At 41.3% G+C, this 24,962-nt stretch overlaps 1 protein-coding gene across 1 annotated transcript; it reads left to right on the top strand.

The window, feature by feature from the left end:
- Positions 1–249: 249 nt before the first annotated feature.
- Positions 250–11,684, top strand: ARL11 (ADP ribosylation factor like GTPase 11). The gene is made up of 2 exons (XM_063428696.1): positions 250–377; positions 10,663–11,684. Exon 2 carries the CDS (start codon positions 10,671–10,673, stop codon positions 11,202–11,204), a length of 534 nt encoding a protein of 177 aa, XP_063284766.1. The 5' UTR covers positions 250–377; positions 10,663–10,670; the 3' UTR covers positions 11,205–11,684.
- Positions 11,685–24,962: the final 13,278 nt, after the last annotated feature.

Below are 24,962 nucleotides of genomic sequence, written 5' to 3' on the forward strand. Positions count from 1 at the left end.
TTAAGTACTTAGTTAGTGTAACTGAAGCATTTATCAGCGACATTAGTGTCACCTATAGCCTGGATTCTGTTTAACTTTCCGTGCTATTGTTTCTTCTTTTGAAAAACCTGTTTGGAGAAGTCTGACACATGAGTCTTGAGAATCCATTGCACTGACACAGTATGCAAATAGCTCAGTCTTTGGGATGATCTAATTGGAGAAGAAATAAATAGGACTTCCGGAGCTGGATCACACTGTTTTATTGTGTAGTAGGCAGAGCACTTCTGCTTTCGGGTGAAATGCAGTCTTGTGGCTAGCTCTTTAGCAGCGAGGATGATAGAGACGTGGACTTGGGAGATACTCACTTCTAACAGTGAAGAACTGCTCATTTAATAAAGGTAGGTAGGGAGAAAATCACACTCTGGCTGGTTTTATTTTATATAAAGAAATACTGAGAAGGAGTTCTATTAACTGGAGCTAAGTGATGGCATTTTCGCCGTAGGTGGTGATGGTGATACAGATGATTTTCTATAAAATGGTACAACTATGTCTAAAGAGTACTATGATCTATCAGTACTTCAGCTACTTAGCAGACGCATTAGAGTCTTCTTTACGCTGAAATAATCACTACTGGGGTTTATTCACTAATCCAGGCATAGGCAACCTTCGGCACTGCAGATGTTTTGGACTACACCTCCCATGATGCTTTGCCAGCATTATGGGTGTAAGAGCATTGTGGGGGATGTAGTCCACAACATCTGGAGTGACGAAGGTTGCCTACCCCTGCACTAAGCTAAGAATTGTGGAGAACTGACAATGGAATTGCGAGTTTAAGAGAAAAAAATTAATGGAAATATTCTCCAACTCCCATTCCCCAATGGAATGGCATAGAATGGTGTTTAATCACCAAAAGCCTTTCAAGACTGGCGAAGGGAGAGTGATGCTAAATTTCAGAAAATAGTCTTGCAAACCAAGAATGCATTTAATAACATGCTTGCCTTGCATATTACAGGGAATTGTTGAATTTTTTAGTTTTTTTGTTTTTAATTAAAATTTTGCGGTGATACATTGATACATACAATGAGATAGACATGGTGGTACACGACGGCGTATCGTCAAATATAAGATAAATTCTCCGTTATAATTCACACAAGATAATAGGTTGCACATTTTAAATAATAAAAAAGTAAAGAGGAATAACACACATAAACAGGCTCGAGCTGGATAACTAGGCACTAGGTGAGCAATATGTAAATCTAGCCAAGCTTAAACTATGCTGCTTATGTCACAAATAATTGTCGGCATAAGGAGAGCATAAAGAACAAATATGTGTACAAATATGGCCAAAGTAAACCAGATGTCATGTAATCAGGCTATGCCGAGAATGGGAAAGACAATAGCAGAGGGATTGCTAGGGATCCATATGAAACCTAAACTTTTGAGGAATAAAGTCTGCCACCAACCCCAGGTCTGAACATAAGCCTGCATTGGGTGCTCACTTGTCCAGTGACCCTTGGCACCCAAAATAGAGGTGCGGTAGGAAACTGCAGCTTATCTGAACTGTAGACCACCAGAAACCCTCTAGGAGTGTGAGCTATGCATGCAGTACCTTCTTCGCTAGGCCCTTGGTCCAGGTAAGTGGCAGCGAGGAAAGAAAGCCCTGGATGCTGTGATTTTGTGAAGCTGCTTGGAGCTAATAGTCTGGGTCAGAGAGCCTACTGGTGCAATCTTGCCCATAATCTAGCGCACATGTGATCAAAAGCTTGTAGGAGGGGCTGGGAGGTCGCTTGGTTATTGCAGCCAGTTTGGAAACTTGGCTTCTGGTTTAATCACAACTTTTCTCTGAGCAACTTCAGCTTAATGAGGTTGTTCAGGTGAGAACTATAGCTCCCTGCAGCCTTTCTCATGTAAACACTGTATTCTGAGAAAATACAGTGTTTACATTGAAAGCTAGGAACACCTCCAGTCACAGTCACTCAGAATGCCACCAGAGGGACTTCCGAGTTGATTGAGGCATAAAACTCCTCAATCCACTCAGATCCAGTGGTGGATCCTGAGGGGGGGGGGGGGGGGGGGCAACGGGGCACACTTCACACACACTTCCCCCACAGCCCCCCATACACACAGACTTATCCTCCACACACACTGCACCCCCCACACACACTTCTCCTCCATACACACTGCACCCCACACACAAACACTGCACCCCACACACACACTGCACCCCCCACACACTGCACCCCACACACACACTTCTCCTCCACACACACTGCACCCCACACACACACTTCTCCTCCATACACACTGCACCCCACACACACTGCTCCCCATACAAACATTGCACCCCCACACATTTCTCCCACACACACACTGCACCCCCATACACACAGTGCTCCCCATACACACAGTGCACCCCCACACACTTCTCCCACACACACACACTGCACCCCCATACACACAGTGCTCCCCCATACAAACACTGCACCCCCACAAACTTCTCCCCCCCCCCCACACACACTACACCCCCGTACACAAAGTGCTCCCCCACACAAACACTGCACTCCCATACACACACTGCCCCCACTACACCCTCATACACACACTGGGCCCATACACACACATTGCTCCCACAGCACACCACATATACGCACTGCACTCCCATGCACACACTACACCCCTCACATAAACACACACTGCCTCCTACACACAGTGCTCCAACTGCTCCCCCATACACACACTGTCCCACATGCACTGCCTCCCGTACACAAACACACTCTGCACCCCTCACACACTGTCTCCCATACCCACCCTGCATCACACATACATACACACACACACACACACACACATTACTAGAGGCCCCAACTCCTACTACAGCCCCAATCCTGGCAGATCCCAGGTAAATTGTCAAACTGTTCTTAAACAGTTTGCCTATTTACTCTGGGAGGGCACCACGGCACTCCTGGCACCAAAACCACTACAGAGAGCTGTAGTGGTTATTGTGTCTGGATTGTTTATTTAAATAATCTATGAGTGCCCCTCCCGAGATAAGACTCCGGATCCGCCAGTGCTCAGATCTGCTGTCAGCAGAGCACAGGGCAGCACTGTGTCTCCTCCCTCTGCATGCAGACACTGAACTTTCCTCATAGAGATGCATTGATTCAATTCATCACTATGAGGAGATGCTGATTGGCCAGGGCTGTGTTTGAATCATGCTGGCTCTGCCCCTTTGTCAGTCTCAGCCAATCCTATGGGGAAGCACTGTGATTGGATCAGGCTACCACTTCTGATGATGTCAGCAGACTGGTTTTTTTTTAAGGCAAACAGCATGCAGATCTACAGCTTCTGGCTTGAATACAGTAAGATTTTTTACTATATTTATGGAGGCATGAGGGGCCCATGGGGGCTAGATGGTGGTGTTAACACTATAGGTTCAGGAATACATGTTTGTGTTCCTGACCCTATAGTGTTTCTTTAACTCCAGAAGTAGGACACCAGAGATAAAATTTGGGACAGAGAAAAAGAGACTTAAAATGATGACTGCTACGCCAAATGCAGGGCTGTTGGCAAGTACATTAATCTAAAGAATGACATTATTCCTTTACCAATTTAAATAATAAAATGGTAATTCTAAGCATCATCATCACAACTTTGCAAGATTACAAAAGTGGTGGAGTATAGAGAATCCTTATTACAAAATTTTACTTATGAGGAGTAGCCCTGATAGTTTATAGAGATGAGTCTCAGCATCATAACATTTTACATAGAGACTCCTTGCCTACTCTTAGATATGAAAGTAGCTGTAGTGATTTGTAAAAGAGTTTGCTACAGCTTTAACCCAGCCCTTCAGAGCTGTCAATCAGGCATGGTGGAATGGGAGTTTGAACTTGCCTGTGCATGGACTGCCTATGGATGCACATAGGCCGGTTTACAACTGTCTATGAAGTGATGATAGCTGTGTATAAACTGATCAATTTATAGAGCAGTTCCAATCATCCTGTGTGATAAGTGTAACTGCTCCTTTGGAGTCACATACTACTCATTCCATAAATCCTGCTTACCAAGAGTTTATCGAAAAAGATCAGACCCCGCAGGACAGAATGAGACATTCCTTATTGCCCACAGATCCGTCTCCTCGGAACTTTGAATGAAACATTTAGTTTTTAATTTGTTATTGTATTTTTGCCTTATTCTGTAGTAATATATATATATATATATATATATATATATATATATATATATATATATATATATGTATATATATATAAAATAGGGGTGAATTTTACTCACATTTCCCTTTTATATATAATTCTAAGTTACCATGTTTCCGGTTTATGCTTCTTTCTATAAATGATGAAAGGTGATGGTCATTTATTTATGTTAATAATAGGAACAAGGATTATGCATTAAAGTGAGAATTTTTGGGAATTCAACATGAAAACCAATTTTAAAGCCAAAGTATCTGAACTTGAAGCAGTTCTGACTTGGAGAATGTTTCATGTTTGGCTATTTTAACCTTATATTTTAAATGCACTTTGCATTCTTACTTTTATCATTTTAGTAAATAACCCTGCCTATAAATTGGTTTGACTGTTTGCAGTTTTCACTTGTGAGTGCCTCTTTCCATTTTTTGTAGCGTGAACCTCTTACATAGCCAAGGGCCCAACCCTTCTCACCGCCCATCCCACTACACATTGCCTTGAAATGTTATCTGATAAATAGTCAATTACCACCTGTGCCCACATTTATAACCCTCTTAACTCATTAACATGTCCAATAGGCATATGGTGTGCAATGTCCATGTTAACATGTGCTAGGCAGATAGCGTGCACTGGATTTAACCCGTTGTGTTCTATACACGTTTCACTCACGCCTGTTATAGAACAAGATTTAGAAAAGAAAAGTTGCTCTATAATATTTACTACAATACCTGCAGGATAATGGTACATATTTATTTAAATTAAGGTTAAGTAGTTAAAACCCTATGGATAGATACATCATTACATTGATTTTGAAGCTGCCATCTACAAGATATTTTCCTGGACAGCTATGAGTTCCGCATACTGTCAGGTTGTACATAAATAATGCTACCCATCCATGTGAGCACTGAAAACCAATTATCTTGTCTTCGCGTTTCTCGTAGGATCTCAGTTAAGATTAATACATTGACATCTGTGGGTGGATGTTCTTGCCAATGTTACCAAAAAAAGTAACAGTAGCAAGGATGCCATGCCGCTTTGGTGCAGCATGTGGCCAGGATATTATTTATTTTACTGTATATTTGATTATCAGCTTCAGATAATGTGGAGTGTTGTAGTTGTAGTACACTTTCCCGCACACTTTCAATCTTCCCCCAGGCCTAAAATCCGTTAAGAGGTCCCTCTCTACATATCTCAAAACAGAATACACCTGTCATGGTTGAATTTATATTTCTTATCTGTTCTATGTTACATTTTGTATATATTGTGTACTAATATTGTTTTTGTATTTTATTGTACCCTATTGTATCTATGCAATGTTTTGTGGACCCAGGACATACCGTATATACTCGAGTATAAGCCATTTTTTGTGCTGAAAAACCCCAACTCGGCTTATACTCGAGTCAGTGTCTGTATTATGGCAATTTACATTGCCATAATACAGACTGGGGGCTGGCAGCCAGCGCTTACCTCTCCTGCAGCTCCTGTCAGCTCCCTTCTCCTCCGCGCCGGTCCGTTCAGCACCTCTGTCAGCTCCCAGTGTAAGTCTCGCGAGAGCCGCGGGGTCATAGTGCGGCTCTCGCGAGACTTACAGTGTGAGCTGACAGTGGAGCTGACCGGACCGGCGCGGAGGAGAAGGGAGCTACAGGAGCTGCAGGAGAGGTAAGTAACAGCTCAGCCAGCCCCCTTCCCCCCCACTGAACTACCAATGCCACTGGACCACCAGGGAGTGAGAGCCCCCCTCCCTGCCATGTATCAAGCAGGGAGGGGGGACGAAAAAAAATATATAAAAAATAATAAAATAAAAAATAATAATTAAATTAAATAAAAAAAAATAATAAAAAATAATTATTAAAATAATAATAAAAAAAATAATAAAATTGCCCACCCCCCACTAAGGCTCTGCAACACACACACTGCACTCATACACACTGCATTCATACACACACACTGCATTCATACACACACACTGCACTCATACACACACACTGCACTCATACACGCACTGCATTCATACACACACACACACTGCACTCATACACACACTGCACTCATACACACACACACACACTGCATTCATACACACGCTGCACTCATACACACGCTGCACTGCATTCATACACACACACTGCATTCATTATATACACACACTGTAAATAAATATTCAATTAATATAATTTTTTTAGGATCTAATTTTATTTAGAAATTTACCAGTAGCTGCTGCATTTCCCACCCTAGTCTTATACTCGAGTCAATAAGTTTTTCCAGTTTTTTGGGGTAAAATTAGGGGCCTCGGCTTATATTCGGGTCGGCTTATACTCGAGTATATACGGTACTTGAAAACGAGAGAAATCTCAATGTATGTAATTTACCTTCCTGGTAAAATATTTTATAAATAAATACCATAAGGGTTCCAAAGAAAATAGACCTTGTTTCGAATTTAAAATAGCACAAACCTTTAAACATAACTTTTGTGTCTATAATCACACTTTATGGCCCTATCTGACCAGTTCAATTTAGAATACAGAGGCATTATGTGACAAACAGTTAGAAATAGAGAGATAGACAGACATAAATAACAGAGGGGTGTGTGTTGTGTCATCGCCAAAGATAAGCATGACCTTCCCAAATTGAGCATGTTAGTTCAATGCTCTGCCAGGACATCCCGTGCCTAGAGTCCTGTTACATGGAGATGTGTGGCTAAGAGCTGTGATATGCTGTATAGATACAGTGTGTACGTGTGCGTAGGGACTGTAATGTTAATATAGACTATGTAGTTGAGTTGTGTGTGTGTGTGTGTCTACAGGGTGTAGTGTGTGTAGGTGCTGTAAAGCGGGTGTAGAGTATATGTGTGTTTAGAGACTTTAGTGTGTATGGGATGTGTCCAAGAGATGCAGTGTGCATAAGGGATACAGTGTGGGCATTAGAGTTTTACGCGTGTGTATATGGGATGCACTGTATATAGTGGAAGTGTTTTGCGCAATAGATGTAGTATGTGGTATGTAGTGTATGCGTGTATGTATATATTTGCTTTGGTGTGTGCGTGAATGTGTGGTGTGGAAAATGGGTTCTTTTGTCAGGGTGAGTTAGGCATTTAAGGTGTGTGCCTAACAGACAATTATTATAAAAAAAAAAAAGAAACTCCCCCCACCCCCCGATTCTTCTTACATTGGGTAGGAGAGGACATTTTGATCCATAGTGGTACAGTAACAGACTCTACTCTGCGCCTCCTCTGTGTGCAGGCTGACCACATACCTCTCACAAGCTCCAGAACTGTGATAATTTAGGAACATTGCTGTGGTAACCCATGGCAATGCTCTGAATGGTCTCATGGAAGGAATACTTTTCAGTCTGCACCCGGCTGGTACTGGCTGGTGAGGTACTTACTTGGTTGTTTACAGGCCTCTTCCAGCAGACACTTGGACTTTTCACCCCACAGGCAGGTGCAACCTAAGTCATACACCGCTGCCTCTTTATGGGGGAGTGCATGACTCTAAGTTGTATGGGTAGCTGACAGGTGTACTGACAGACATGGGGAACATATTGTACTTACCCGTAACAAGCAGCAAAGTTTAAGTGTACAAATAAAGTAAAAGACTGGTAAATAAAATTTCCATTTTCATCTGATTAAACACAGTATCACGGCAATTATAAAGACTTCAAAGGAGGACATTAAAAATATCTATAAAATTGGTTGTTGTTTTTTCCTGCGTTAATTATGAAAAATAAAAATGTATCAATAAAACTGGATTACTGTTGGCTGCATTCCAACCCGATAAAGCAAATAGCTATCCTCCTATTCTGTATACAAAGGTATGGCAGTGAGCTGACCATTGGACTCTAACCCTTTAAAAAAACAAAAAAAAAAAACTACACATCCTTCTAGTACTTGTCAGATTAACCCTGAATGATGTTCTGCTAATTTATAAAGTGATAAAGGGAGAAATAAAAATAATTAATAACTTGCAGGCTGAAGCAGTTGCTCCGCTATAGTTACTATATTAGCCTAAATTTGGCAATTCCGTGTTCAAATCAATCTTAGCAAAATTCTGTGTTCGCAAATAAGCCAACTAGTGTGAGATACAACTATAGAGGTTTATTCACTAAATCATTAATAAAAATGCAATTGTTATAAAAAATACTGAGTGAGAACGATCTACTTGACTACTTTGACTATACCTTTGCAGTTTGACCATTCTCTGTATAGTGAATAGTAAAATGAGTGAAGTATGAAATTGTCTGTTCTGCCTTTAAGTACTCGACAAGTCCTGTGCAAAGAAAGCAGTTGCTTAAAGGGACACTATAGGCACCCAAACCACTTTAGCTCATTAAAGTGGTCTATGTGCACGGTCCCAAATCCCTTAACCCTGCAAAGCTAATTATTGCAGTTTTCAAGAAACTGCAATAATTAGCTTGGTGGGTTAACTCCACCTCTAGTGGCTGTCTACCAAAGGGACTTCTGGTCCGTCAGGTGACTTTTGGTCACCTAACTGATGCTAGACATTCTTATGCTATGCAAAGTCTGTGCCGTTGTTGTTAACAGTCCGCTCTGGTTTCTGCCGATGTGGGTGAGTAGCCTGTAGAGGCTCTGGTCTCTGCGCCATCACACGTGGCTCCGCCATCTTGATTTTAGTGCCTGGATTACGGGTCTTGGCGGCCCTACTGCTGCGCCTGAATTTCTTTATGGTGGTCAGGTCCTGAGAGTGGGGACCGGGATCACCACCCCGGCCCAAAGGGGGGGGAGGTACCGGGCCGGTTCCCCGCGGGTCTGACACATGGCTGAGCGCTGATTAGCAGGATTGCGGGGCAGCGGCCGTTCGCCTCGCTCACCGCCAGAGTAGGCCTCGTTAATGTCAGTGAGGAATCTTCCTCCAGGGGACTGAAGCTCTTTGAGCCAGCCTCACCCTGGATCCAAAGCCCTCTGCCCGCTAAGGGCCACCGTTGCCAGTCGGTTTTATGTCAGGATTCATGTTTTTAAGGCTTATCTGGTCTTGAGTTGCAGGAACGGGTCTCACTGGCAACCATTCAGCTCGGCAGTCCAGGCCCCGCCCCCAACAGAAGGAGTTTTTAACCCCTTCTGCACAACAGAGGGAAGTTTGAGGGGGAGGTGTAAAAGGGAGGGGGAGCAATAGTGCCTGGAAAAGCAATACAATTTCCTTTTAAATTGGACAAAAAAAAAAAAAAAAATATGTAGAGATAGAAAAGAATGTTCTGACTTATTGATCAGTCTTCAGAAAGCACCCGAGTTTAAATCATGGTCAGTAAACAGAAAATGCACACGTTTGGTTTACCTAATGCCAGTCACACTTTGTGAGATTTATCAAGGCAAAAACAGGTGATATTATTGGGCAACGAGGTAAATATGGACTAATCACCATGGAAACCAATAGAATGCCTCTCATTATTACATCCAAAATGGCACCTGTGTATTTTAAACTGCAGTCTCTCTCAAGCAATGACACTTGAAACTCAATAAGTTGCCTGTATTTTACACACACATATTTTTTTTACTTGTTTAAACGTAAGATATAGCTTAAAAATATGTAGATATTTCAATGCATTTGAAGGCAGTTAAAATAAAAACAATGCTTTTTTTTGCTTTTAAAAATTATCTCATAAGTCTCTAAAAGCCCACCACTTCTGCAAGTTCTGCAGCTAAATTGGTCCTCTTCTTTTTTTGTCTTGCACCAACTTCCTTATTCATGGGGCAATACCCAATCCTGTGCATTGACAGAAGCATGGTAGACTGGACACAATGAACATATTTAGAAGCTAAAAACGCATATGCTAAATATATATATTTATATTAAAACAAATATGTATATACTATTAAATTATTAAATACTAGATCTTTTACACATTAAAAAATAATATGCTCACATTGTTCTGAAACAGGTTCACAAATATGGTTCTTTGACAAGACTGCAACCCTTGAAGAATTCTTAAAGGGACACTGTAGGCACCTAGGCCACTTCAGCTCATTGAAGTGGTGTGGGTGCAATGTCCCATGTCCCATGTCCCTGGCACTATAGAATCCCTTTAAGTGAAAACTTGATCTAATGTCTAATCTCACACAGGAGGCAGCTGTGTTCTAGCAGGCAATTAATTTAGCATCCTCAGTGTACTGACTCGCTGTACAAGCTTCCAAATGAAGACTTCTTTACTCGATGCATTAGCAGAATTAGAAAAGTTTTGCAAGTCAACTATGCAGTTTTGCTATTGTGGCCTAAAATGTGAGATTTATTTTTAATTCCATTATAGATTATATTTCACATTTTTATGAATAAACTTGTCAGTCAATTTCCCTTTGGTATTACTGAATAAATCTCATTGTCTATATTTAATTTTGCACATGCATGTCTAAAACTCTACATCTGGTAGGCATGTACCTACCACCCATTCAAATAAAATAGGCATACACTGTGTTTTGCGTACACTCAAATGATTAGATTGATTGTACTAATGCATTTTTGTCTCTTTAAAGGTTTCACCATGGGAGGTCAAAATTCTAAACCTTTGCATAAAAAGCAAGCTCGGGTTGTGATGATGGGACTGGACTTTTCTGGAAAATCAACAATTCTATATAAACTTAAAATGAATCAAACTATGGAGACCTTTCCGACTGTTGGATTCAATGTGGAGTCCCTAGAAATGGCTAAAAATGTTTCTGTAACTATTTGGGATGTTGGTGGTCAAGATAAACTCAGGTCGAATTGGAAGGAGTATCTAGAAGACACGGATGCCTTGATATTTGTGGTTGACAGCACTGATGTACCCAGACTACCAGATGCTGCAGCGGAACTTGTGACTGTTTTAAACAATGAGAACATGTTAGGGGTTCCGTTCTTAATTTTGGCCAACAAGCATGACCTACCTGGAGCTTTGTCTGCGAATGAACTGACACAATTTTTAAAGCTGGAAAACTATGATGACAGAGCATTTGAGATTCTCCATTGCAGTGCATACACTGGAGAAGGATTGTCTGAAGCCATGAACGCGGTGGCTCGGCTACTGAAAAGGCCTTGAAACTCTAAACGGCTATTTATTTTACAATACTTGACAGTAAACTGAATGTAGAACAACTGACAAGAAGTTTATTTTCTGAGCAGTTTATATATTCCGAGCATTCTGTGGATATTTTTGGCATTTCATTTTTATAATTTTAATTGAATTATTAGACTGATATGACTTGAAAAGATAGAGGTCACAAAATGCAGAAACAAGCTGATTAGCCAAGGCTGCCAAACCGTACCTCACCACCTCCTCCAAAATGGTCTAAGACTGCCACTACCTGAATTCTTTACCAGTCATAGGCTTGCAATGCATTTTGGAAGTTGTAGTTTTTCAGCAATATAAGGAGATTACTGTTTGATAAACTTGCTTTAAGACCAACAACTCTCTGTACCTCTCGAGCTGGTTATAATGATGTACAATTTGTGTTTTAATTCCTTAACACACCTGCATTGCATATATATTGATACGTTATTAAAACTGAATGTAATTATGCTTTTTGTTAAATCAGAAAAAAAATAACATGTTTTAAATACACCTTCAATAAGGAAAAATATATATATTTTTTGCACCATGGTATAAGAGAAACACCGTGACTATGACTATGTGACTATGATGGTGCCGAACACATGTCTATTATGTTAATGGTGCTTTTTTAAGATTACAGTGATCATTATAGGATGGAATGAACACTCTAATTTATCAGAAGAAAAATAGTTCTTCATTATATGAGTGTCGGTTTGCTGCAAAAGATAAGCAGGTAGTGCGAGTGCAAGCAAATCAATTTTTGACCAACCCCTGCCCACTTTGAACCAAATTCAACGCACTTTTATAAATATCCCTCAAGTTTTTTTCATGCTCCTACTATAAACTGCCCAGAATGCATTTAAATTATATTTCTTGTTATAAAATTTTGTGGTAGTGTGTTTAGGTTTTCTGTCTTTAAGTACATGTGATGTAAGTCTTGCTCAGATATCAGCAGACAATTATACTTCTGTAAGTAGCATATGACAATGTGATGTTGGTCTACGAGAGAAAGCACAGTTAGTTTTGCGTGTGTGGTGATCTCATCCTGGCACATGTAGGCACATGGAAACTGTGGATTGGCACTTACATTTGTTGATTGGTGGTCAAATTCTACTTTCTATTGTGATTTCTAAGGATCTAAGCTGAGATGTTTATATTTTACTTATCGTTTTGTTCTGAGTCGTCATGTCAAATAACAAGATTATGAATCGCATATCATACTGAACCTAGCTTTATGAATGGCTAGGCCTGAAAAACCTGCTTCAAAAAGGTTACAGTTCAAAACACCTATGGAGTAACATAACTTAAATCAATGAGAAGACAAAAGCCATTCTTCTGTTGATAGTTTTGGATGTCGGGTTTCCTCGAGAGACCAAACAAATATTAGGCCAAGTGTAATCCTTTGTTTTTACTTCAGTGACATTAATGGTATGGTTGCCTAGAAACATGGAGATTCCAAACTTACTCTAATAATCTATTTAGCTGGTTGTTCTGCCTGACAAAGAAACCTCCTAATGCATTTTATTTGCTGTATCTAACAGTATAATGTATTGGTGCTAGAAATGTATATACAATGTAAACAGACTGTACTATTTCTTATCTTCCTGAATCAGCTTCTGGTCCATTTTGACATTAGAATACCGGAGACACATCTGCAAATGTATGTTTTTTCCCAGAATGTCTGGGTTTGACAAATGTGCTCCAGTTAATACTCTGTAGGGGAGCCCTACACATTTATAGATACTTCATCTTCCTGCCCATAGGGGGTGTTATTTGGACAAAAGAAAAAGGTTTACTCAAGTCAGGTAGAAAAGACAAAAATGCACTATTTACAATCCCTTATGTGGACATTACTTAAATCAACCACAACGAAAAATTCTACCAGCAATTCACCACCCATATTGTGATATTCATTAAATCCAAATAGTCTACTATCTCATTTGGTTACCACAGGACCTAGGGTCACAAGGGATCTGCCATCTTGGGTGAGGTAACCCATGGAATCTGCATTCAGGGTATATGGTCAGAGTTTTAAATGTAATATTTGTGAGTACATTTCCTATAATAAAGTTTAACTTTTATAACAAAAGTGTTTTTTCATATTAAGTTTTCTCATATTAAGTTACATTGAAAATATTGGAGACCCTAAGATGACACCCTGAGCAATCATTGATAGAAGTAGGGTTGGTGATATGTGATTTTGTTATTTGCAGTTTGTGGGCATGGTGAATATAGACCAGGGGTGACAGCCATTTAGTAATACTACGCAGGGCCGCCATCAGGGGGTGACAACCGTGACAGTTGTCACGGGCCCGGCGGCCCTGGGGGGCCCGGCCGCCCGGGCCCCACGTGGAGCGGCGAAACTGCCGCAGGTGCATTTGCACTGGGGCCCATCAGGTGGCCCAAGCATTTAGGGCCACCCGTTGGGCCCTATATCTTCAGGGGCCCGGTCAGCGCTGCGGCCGGGTAATTGCGCGACCGGGCCCCTTTAAAAAAAATTGCGGCTACACCGCAAGTGCTGCTGGGAGGAAGTGACGGCCGGTCACTTCCTCCCAGCTAACTCCGCGCGGGGGGAGAGGAGAAGAGAGGAGAGGAGTTGAGATGAGTTGAGATGAGAGGACACCAGAGGCATCCACTCCCATCATCCCCAGCCACCCTCCTGCAACTTAAAGGTAAGATGAGGGTGGCTGGTAAATGAGGTGTGTGTATATGTATATGTATATGTATGTGTCTGCATGTATGTATGTCTGTGTGTATGTATATGTATGTGTCTGCATGTATGTATGTATGTCAGTATGTATGTCTCTGTGTGTATATGTATGTGTATGTGTCTGCATGTATGTATGTATGTCAGTATGTATGTCTGTGTGTGTGTGTGTATATGTATGTGTCTGCATGTATGTATGTATGTCAGTATGTATGTCTGTGTGTGTATATGTATATGTATGTGTCTGCATGTATGTATGTCAGTATGTATGTCTGTGTGTATGTATATGTATGTGTCTGCATGTATGTATGTATGTATGTATGTATGTCAGTGTGTATGTATATGTATGTGTCTGCATGTATGTATGTGTGTATGTATATGTATGTGTCTGCATGTATGTCAGTATGTATGTATGTCTGTGTGTATATGTATATGTATGTGTCTGCATGCATGTATGTATGTATGCCAGTATGTATGTCTGTGTGTGTATATGTCAGTCTGTATATAAGGACCTAACTAATCCTGTATTGTTTATGCAAGCAGGACATAGGTTGTTCATGATACATAATAAGAGACTCTTAACACTGTTGGGACTGAAATATTTACTCAAGTGATTATCTTATGGACTTTTATATTTATATGGTTTGAGAGACTGAGAAGCAATGTATCTGCTGTTCCCTATATGTCTTTAACGATTTGCATACTTGGGTATAGGAAAAGTATAATTCATATCGGCACTTTATATTTATATTTATTTTTATTCATTGTTATTTAACTTTTTAAGCTCCCGGATACCCACATTTACTGTGTACTGTTTGCAAGTTTTTATAGGATTTGGTGAACTCTTATTCTTCCAGTTTTAGAGCTTAAATACTGTCCCTCTGTCTTATTCCCTCTTTTCCACTTCCTGCTACACTCACTCTGTAAATATCAGGATTATATATCCAGTATGTATATATATATGTCTAAATGTATGTCTGTTTGTCAGTATTCATGTATGTCTGTGTGTGTATGTCAGTATGCATGTATGTCTGTGTGTGTATGTCAGTATGTATATATGTCTGTATGTGTGTCTGTGTGATGCATGTCTGTATGTATGTCTGTGTGATGTATGTGTATGTATGTCTGTGTGTATGTCTGTGTGTGTGTGTATCTGTATGTGTGCGTGTATGTAAGTATGTATATATGTCTGTGTGTGTGTGTATGTCAGTATGTCTGTATGTGTGTGTGTATGTCAGTATGTATATATGTCTGTATGTATGTATGTGTGTGTGTATGTCAGTATCTATGTATATATGTCTGTATGTATGTATGTGTGTGTGTATGTCAGTATCTATGTATATATCTATCTATTAGCATGAATTTCAGTACGCATGCATGTCTGTGTTTGTGTATGTCAGTATGTCTGTATGTATCTGTGTATGTATATATCTATCTGTGTGTGTATGTATGTATATCAGTATGTATGTATGTCAATATATATGTATGTCAATATGTATGTACGTTTTTGTATGTATATATGTATGTTTGTATGTCAGTTTGTATGTATATCTGTTTTTCAGTATGTATGTATGTATGTCTATGTCAGTATGTGTGTGTATCTGTGTATGTGTCTAAACGTGTGTATGTCTGTTTCAGTATTTGTGTATCTTTCTGTGTGTGTGTCTGTGTCCTTTTGTGTCTGTGTGTGTGTATTCCTGTGGGCGGGATTTGGAGGCGGGGCTTGGAGGCAGGCACCGGGGCCCAGACCTTGAGCTTTGTTAGGGGCCCCACAATTTCTGATGGCGGCCCTGATACTACGCCAAAACAAGATCTTGATGTTTCTTGGCGTGCCGGTGTTCTATCAATTTTCCCTACCCGTGAAAATCCCCTACCCTCGTCACTTCCGGTGAGGGGAATCAGCTGGATCCTGTGCTGCACATGCGTGCTAGCACTCCTGCTACTCCTCCACAGCCAGGTCCTGGAAGGTAAGTAAAACTAGTTTTACACTTTCATTATAGTTAGTGCATTCACTAAGCTTAGGACATGGGACATTTAGGGTTAATGTTAGGGTTCAAATTAGGGTTAGGATTAGGGACTTGTTCATATTTACTGATATTTCACATTAGGGGAATATCTATTAATAGTGATTTCTCACACTTCATTTTAACCCTTACGCCAATGGTTAGGGTAAGAATAGAGTGGGAGAGAGGTTACAATAACTTACCTAACCCTAATTTGAACCCTAACATTAAGTTTACCCTGGTGGCGATTCGGCTGTATTCGTTGGATCTGAGCACTATTTGGACACATTGGGTGCTCATATCCAGGCTATCTGGTGATATGACATTTATGGGGGTTCCTATATGTTTTATGTGCATTATTATGTATTTTCCATATTTTTTATTTTATGCAGAGTCATGGTGACTCAGATTTTCATGGGTGAGTTGGGGGAGTTTTTATGGGCGTGTACACTGTACTCTTGAATTGCATAAAAGCCGGTCATCTGGCCTGAATAAAACAATCCTGTTGTACCCTTCATTTAGTCTAGGCATAATATAAGTGCTTTCTTTTGAAATAAAAAGTAATCAACCATCAGCACAACATGGAAGACACATACACAAGAGTGCACAGTAAGCAACATCTGCATAACAAAAAAATTTCCTCATGGAGAGTGGCTGGATGCGTGGATGTGGTCCGTAAAGGAGGTAGAGTGGTTGGAGACAGAGATTGCATTTTATCCTTTTGGAGAATATGTTTTATGTGAAAGTATGAAAAGTTTTCTGCTGGATATGTTTGAAGGAGGGTTGGCATTGCTATGAGGTCTTTATCATTAAAAAGGTGAAGTACTCTAGTTATTCTTGCTGTAACCCAGAATTGGATAGGAAGGTAGCTATAGGGCAGAGCAGAGCCGGCACTACACCTGCCTGAAAGTAGGGAAGGAGGGATTGAGTATGAATTGAAGGGAGACATGGGGTGGGGGAGATATGAATGGAAGGGGGGGAGGGGGGAGGAAAGAGATATAAATGGAAAGGGGAGTGAGGTATGGATGGGAATAGACATGGATGTAATGGGTATGGTGGGAGACATGGGGGGAGATATGAATGGAAGGGAGGGAGGGAGATATGGGGGAGAGATATGAATGGAAGGAGGAGAGGGAGATATGAATGGAAGGGGGGAGGAAGATATGGTGAGAGAGACATGGATGGAATGGGTAGGGAGGGTGACATAGGGGCAGAGATATGGGTGGGAGATGTGGGGGAGAGACATGAATGGAAGGGGGAGGGAGACATGGGGGAGAAACATGAATGGATGGGGAGGGAGAAGTGGGGGAGAGATATGGAAGGGAGGGAGACATGGATGGAAGAGGAGAGAGGGAGACATGGATGGAAGAGGAGACAGGGAGACATGAATAGAAGAGGGGAGGAAAATATGGGGGAGAGACATTAGATGGAAGGGGGAGAGAAATATGGATGGGAGTCGAAAGAGACATGGAAAGGGGAAAGAGACATGAGGGAGAGACATGGATGGAAGGGGGAGAGAAATATGGATGGGAGGGAAGAGAGACGTGAATGGGGGAGAGACATGGAAGGGAGGAGAACAGAGACATGGATGAGAGGGGGGATAGAGAGATGGGGAGAGACACATGGATGGAAGAGGGGTAGAAGTGAACGGAGCAGAGTGTGCAGCCATATCTTACTCTGCCTGGAGATTGCAGAGGGACTAGGAAGCGAGTGGACAGGACACTCCAGATGGTGACATTACTACTGAGATAGTAAGTAACTTGAGGTAAAGCTTTGAAGTAAGATTACATATTGTTTGCATGAGAATGATACAAGTAATTTTAGTTTGTGTTGGTCTACGTTTTTGTTTTTTCCGGCCCACATAAACTTGTTTATTTGGCCCTTGTTAGCCTTTGAGATTGGCATGCTTGATATAGATAATTTGATAGTATGTGTTCGCCCCTATTACTGCACTTTTCTGAGTGTTTATGGATAATTAACAAGCTATTTTTATGAAGTATAGATGTGTAAAGTGACAAAACATGTTTTCATTCACAATAAAAATATCTCCTGCATCTTTCAAATATAAAGGTGTGAATTGTGATCCACTTAGAAAGTTTGGCAGATGAGGAGCCTATACCTGAATCTATTGGACATCTAGAAGGAGCCTTTGGGCTTTTTTTTTTTTTTTTTTGTCAATCTTTTTTTTTTTTTTTTTATTGAGACGTCAAAGAAGGTACATATTACAGATATCAAAGTGCCAGATTCTGGTAGCTTAATATACAAGAGTGGTATTCACATCAAGTCATAAACAATATATAACCATATCACGTCCTACAAAGGCCTGGCTGAGAAAACCATCTATTTATTTTTTTTGTACATGAATATACAGGCAGGTTATTTGCAACAGTTGACACTTAATTATAGATAGTCACACCACACATAAGGTAGCAATATAACTTAAGGGAAGTTAGAAATAGTGGCATGATGTAATCAACTCATTTAGTTTGTGACTGAGTGGCATTCCACTGGGATGGCGTCTGTCTGAAACATAATGTACTGAGATACATAAACCGAAAGTTCTAAATTCACTAAACATAAGGTGCAAGCATGGGGTAATACTAAGTGTGGTATTGTAATGCGACAGACATTAATAAAAGATAATGTAAAATAACTGCCCACTAGGTATCAAAAGGCTAAGAGTAGAGAGGCAGGTAGGTTCTATAATGTAGAACAGATAGTAAATCAGCCATTGTCCATCAAATAAAAGTGTGTTCTGCACTGACATGGATGTGCAGCCCGAGTTCCATGAATTAGGTCCCCACCAGCCGCAGATTCTTGTCCAGTACACCGGCGGTCCAGTGGCTGCAACCAGGATCCTCCATTCAAGCTGCTGTGACTCTGGTCTTTTATGTAGTTTAGGTAATATATTCAATTTTTGTAGTTTAATATTCCCAATAGTTTAGCCTGATCCAAATGTTAAGCTAATGACATTTGCCTTTTCCTAACATCATCAATGTTGCCCAACCTAAATGTAAGATCCCTTATGGCCATGAGAGGATTGAGCCCACCTGCCACATCAAGGCAGACCCCCCCAGGTGGGTCCTAACTCTAACCATTCACCTTGCTTCCTTGAGCCTCTGGCAAAAATCTCTAATGAGACAGAAAGGGGTATTTTTTATATACACCCCTATACATTATTAACCCTTAATAGGGAACACATGGGATGGGCGGCTGCATTGTAACAAGGCTGAGTAATACAAAAATTGGATACAAATGCAGAAAGAAAAGTCCTGCGCTCAACTCCCATCACTACTGGGCGGCTGCAATGACTACAGTACACATCAGCCCCAATACATAGTAAAAACCAAAGAAAAACATGTTACTTGCGCTCTATCCTTTATCCCTATGTATTTTTAAAACAAATGGAGGTCTTTTAGTTACCTCCAATGGCCATGAGAGGATTGAGCCCACCTGCCACATCAAGGCAGACCCCCCTAGGTGGGTCCTAACTCTAACCATTCACCTTGCTTCCTTGAGCCTCTGGCAAAAATCTCTAATGAGACAGAAAGGGGTATTTTTTATATACACCCCTATACATTATTAACCCTTAATAGGGAACACATGGGATGGGCGGCTGCATTGTAACAAGGCTGAGTAATACAAAAATTGGATACAAATGCAGAAAGAAAAGTCCTGCGCTCAACTCCCATCACTACTGGGCGGCTGCAATGACTACAGTACACATCAGTACACAATACATAGGAATAAAGGATAGAGCGCAAGTAACATGTTTTTCTTTGGTTTTTACTATGTATTGGGGCTGATGTGTACTGTAGTCATTGCAGCCGCCCAGTAGTGATGGGAGTTGAGCGCAGGACTTTTCTTTCTGCATTTGTATCCAATTTTTGTATTACTCAGCCTTGTTACAATGCAGCCGCCCATCCCATGTGTTCCCTATTAAGGGTTAATAATGTATAGGGGTGTATATAAAAAATACCCCTTTCTGTCTCATTAGAGATTTTTGCCAGAGGCTCAAGGAAGCAAGGTGAATGGTTAGAGTTAGGACCCACCTAGGGGGGTCTGCCTTGATGTGGCAGGTGGGCTTGTTATGGTACTTTTTGAAAGTAAACCAAAATGTTCAAAGTCTATCTGTTCCTGTCCAAATCAATAAAATTAAATTGCGTATATACGCTGAAGTAATTAAGTCTGACACACGAGGTTCAGGTTAAAATAACTTCGAGAAAGTTTATTGGCAAGTGAAGTAAAAGCGGGCGCGCAGGCCCTTTTAAGAGGCATTTTGCGTCATCATTGATTATTAGAATATCAGCAAATAAACATCATCAATTGGATTAATTGTTAAGTGACGGAGTTAGTGTCTTACCTATTGGTTAGTAAAATTAAGAGGTTAGTCCCGTGCCCACCCATCAGAGGTGGGATTATTCTGGACACGGGTGGGGGACAAGGGGGTCCTAAGCGTCATTTTACACGGTCAGTGATATCAGGCTTTATGTCCAGGTGCAAGGTCTCTTATGAATAGAACATTTCATTACTACTGTGTTCTGTGGCCTTCAAACTGTACTATCTTACAAGCTCTTAAGGAGTAGCCGGCAAGTCTTAAGGAGTAGCCAGCACCTCCTGGTACTTGTCCTTGAAGGAAACACGGTCTTTGTCTACTGTATTAATTGGGTTGAGAAGTTCAGTCACGTAATGTAGTTTTAAAATGAACAAGTTAAGTCATGAGGACAAAATGGAGGATTGAAGAAGTCAGGTTAGGAGGACAAAATGGAGGACGAAGTCACAGTATAAAGTTAAAATGGAGTTAGTACAATAATTCAATACAAGTACAATAAAGATTTTTAATAATTCCACATCAGTCCCCCCTATGAAATGTTAGATTCTAAGAGATAAAACTTTATTATGTTAGTATCAGAAGACGTGTTAACCCAAAGGCACAGAAACCCCGTAGCTGCTAGCTAGATGTTAATGCAAAGTGCAAGGCTGTCCCTGGATCTGACCCTAATAGGCTAACCATCCGTCAGTATGGCTCTCGAACGCTTCACACCCAAGGGTATCCCATGGCAGCTAACCCACCACTTCTCCACATGGGGCCTTTACCATTCACTGACAGATGCTGTCCCTAATCTAGTCCCTTCCTAGAATTCCTGCACTTTATCAACAAAGGGGATAATTTGCAGCGGCAGACAGGGTGAGTTGATGTCTTGGAATTCTTGGTCATCAACTTCGAGATGGGTCAAAGTGGGTGCTGCTTGGTCAACAGTCTTCATGAGGGATTTTCTCAGACATGGGAGGACACAACAAAAGAGAAGAGCAAAGATAAAAAGAAAAATTAGTATAGCCATACCAATCTGCATTAAAGCCTTTTGCCATCCTGTCATCCAACCAAACCATCTTTCCCAGGGATCTTTTATCCCAGAATTCCTTTTTAACTCTTCTGACAGGTCATTTAATTTTTCTATAGCTAGTGTGACTTTACCGTTAGGGCCTGTGTTTTCTGGGATGTAGGTACAACATGTCATAGTGTCGGGCAAAATCTTACAAACCCCTCCTTTTTCGGCTAAGATCATATCTAGGGCCATTCTATTCTGGAAAGTCATTTGGGATGTGGCCTGCAACTGTTCGGCCAACCCCTGGAGGGCGTCTCTGGTGTAATTGACAAAACGCTGTTGATTATAATAAATGTAATTTATCCAATTTAGATTCTTGTTTGCGGTAACTATGGTAAAAATTGATTCAAATCCTGCAGCAACTTCATCCCTAGCTTTAAACTCGTTGGGCACCCCCCTGGGCACTCCAATGGCATCAATATATACATGAGGATCAAAACTTCCTTTCACTGGGGCGTCACGTTTAACCTTAGTGTGGCTGAACTCATGGGTGTTGAGGTGTGTATCAGAAATAATATGTATAGGCATAATGGCCTTAGTCAGAGTACACTCTCCCCACCATTCTGTGTCCATTCTGGATCTTAGCTGTAAATCCCCACACAACCAATAAATGTCCCCTAGTGACCTAGTGTGATGTTGCAGCAAACGTACAGGGACAGTCCTGTATGTAGCACAATAGCCTTTGGAAAAGTTACCTACAAATTTACCAATACCATCGTACATGGCATAGCAAGTGTAATTACCTTTATATACGGTAATACCATCAGGGGGTTTGACATCGTTGGCTAGGAGAGGATACTCCTTTGTCCATGCAATACATATGGACCTGTTAAAATTATAGTGATAGGCAAAAAGGCTTAAAATACATTCTTCTATATCGACAGGTAGGATTAAAGGTACGGTACCCAGGTGAGGCCGGGCACCTCCACACACGTAACATGCAGTTCTATTATGCTTATTAGCATTATATTTCATCCATTCTAACCATAAATTTACATCATTAAAACCTGTTTCGGCGGCCATGGTATCTTCAAAGGTGGGGTTAGCAATGGCCATCATGTCTTGAAAGGTCTGGATATGGGGTTTTAATGGGTTAGGGACCATATGGGTGGCCCCTTGCCACTCAGAAGAGTTGCACATATCTTTAAGGTAGAAATGCCCTAATTTTTGGTAGGAACCCTTTTTCCAATACATTCCCATCACATACTGGTCTGCATCTGTTGGGCTTGGATGCTCAATGTTAAGGATTAATTTCATTGGTGTACTCCCCCCAGGCTTTCTCAAAGTCATTCTCTGGAGGAGGGATCTACCATGATCATCTACTTTAGATACGGCACTTTTTGGTTTGTAACCCCAGGCAGGCCCAGCATTCCATCCCGCCGCCCCCCAATGGTCACAATTGTGCCCCCATTGCTTGTCAACTACACAAACATATGGGTCTTTCGAATGAGGGATATCTCTATAGATGCTCTGGATTTGTGGTGTGGGAAATGGGCATTCTACAATATCACAATAGTCAAAGGTATAAGTAGCCACCTGGGTGCATGATGAATTGTACCAGAAGGTGTACCCACTAATGTCTTTGGTAATGGCTACTTGCTGGGCCTTCATAAGGCTAATTAAGGGGAAGATGTACCAGAGGTACATGTTTGTGCGATATTCGCTTCCTCTGGGGCAGGAGATTTCTTGCAGTGGGAAGCGTGGACCCAGTTTGGCCTACCGGCCAATTTGACGGAGGTTGCGGTAATCAGGAGAACTTGGAATGGACCGTCAAATCTTGGTTCTAGGGTATTTTTCCGCACAAACTTCTTGATCAGGACCCAATCTCCGGGAAGCAGGTTATGGGAACCTGTATCCAATTCAGGATCTGGAATTGAAGAGAAAACTTGGGCATGTATTTTGTTTAAAACACTTGCAAGTTCAGTTACATAATCTACTAAAACATCTGATTGGAGCTGTAACTGCTGTGGATAATAACAACCTAACCTGGGTGCTGTCCCAAATAGAACTTCATATGGGGACAGTGAATGCTTCCCTCTAGGTGTGTGCCTAACACTAAATAAAGCTATTGGTAGGCTTTCTGGCCAGGGCATCTTTGTTTCTTGTGACATTTTTAACATTCTGGTTTTTAGAGTGCCATTCATGCGCTCCACTTTACCACTACTTTGTGGGTGGTAAGGGGTATGGAAGGCTAGGGTCACCCCTAGAGCAGTCCAAATTTCTTTAGTCACAGTTGCTGTAAAGGCTGGGCCTTGATCACTCTCAATCACTTCTGGGAGTCCGAATCTACATACAATATCTGTAAGTAGGCGCTTTGCGGTTGTTTTTGCAGTGATATTGGCCACTGGGTAGGCTTCTGGCCAGCCTGAGAACATGTCCACTATTACTAGTGCATATTCATGGGGCCCACTCTTGGGCATTTGGATGTGGTCAATTTGAATTCGCTGGAAGGGGTACATGGGCTTTGCCAGGTGTTTCGCAGGCACCTTAATTGGTCTTCCTGGATTGCATTTTGCACAGATGACACAGGCCTTGCAAAAGCTATTGATCAATGTTGTGATTCCAGGTGCTTCATAATACTTCTGTATGAGGGCGGCCATCAATTCTTTTGACAGGTGCGCGGGCCCATGTGCCCATTGGACCACTGCTGGGTATAGATTTCTGGGAAGACAAAATTTGAAGTTGTTGTAATATATTCCATCCTTTTGGACAGCTCCTTTCTTTTTCCATTTCTGGATTTCCTCAGGAGTGACTGCAGCTTGTTGTTCTTGTAAGATTCGCAAATCAGTAGGAAGAGTTTGCAAAGCAAAAATAGGGACTTCTTCTTCTTCTTCTTGTCCGGACACTTCTTCATCCACTTCCTGCAAATCCCTGGCCGCTAACTTAGCAGCTTGATCAGCCAAATGGTTGCCCTTTGCTTCATCTGTATCCAATTTCCCATGGGCTTTGACTTTCAAAACGGCCACCTCTTCGGGAAGTAGGAGGGCATCCATTAGCTCCTTGATTGCAGTGCTGTGTTTGACTGGTGTACCGGCGGTGGTAAGAAATCCTCTTGTCTTCCAAATTAGGCCGAAGTCATGTGCCACACCCAGAGCATATCTTGAATCTGTATAGATGTTGGCACGTTTTCCTTCGGAAATTTTGCAGGCTGAAGTCAGAGCCTGTAATTCAGCTTCTTGTGCAGACATTGCTGGTGGTAAGGATGATGATTTAATAACTTCATCTGTTGTGGTTACGGCATATCCTGTATGATATGTTCCTCCTTCATCGGCATATCTTGATCCATCCACAAACAGGGTAAAATCCGGATCTGGTAATGGATTCTCATGCACAGTTGGTAAGTGCACTGTTTCCATTTTCATCTGTTCAAAACAGTCATGAGGTGTTTCTGGGTCATAATCATTCTTTATGACCAGGTCTTGAAATTCCTTTTCCAGGAAATGGCGTGGCCATGCTTCCAGAAGGTCAGTTGTTGGGTATTTGACAATACCATTTTCCTGTAGCTGTTCTTCATTCATGGTGGCCCATAGTTTTGCCATGGGCCCAAGATCATTCCATGACTTTGTCTTCAACTTGGTAACAGGAATATGTGGGATAGCGGTATCCCAATGGCGGTAGAGGTAGTTAAGTTGTTGAGGTAGCTGGACCA

Source organism: Pelobates fuscus, chromosome 1 (genome assembly GCF_036172605.1).
Source record: "Pelobates fuscus isolate aPelFus1 chromosome 1, aPelFus1.pri, whole genome shotgun sequence".
In the NCBI taxonomy this organism is placed as follows: Eukaryota; Metazoa; Chordata; class Amphibia; order Anura; family Pelobatidae; genus Pelobates; species Pelobates fuscus.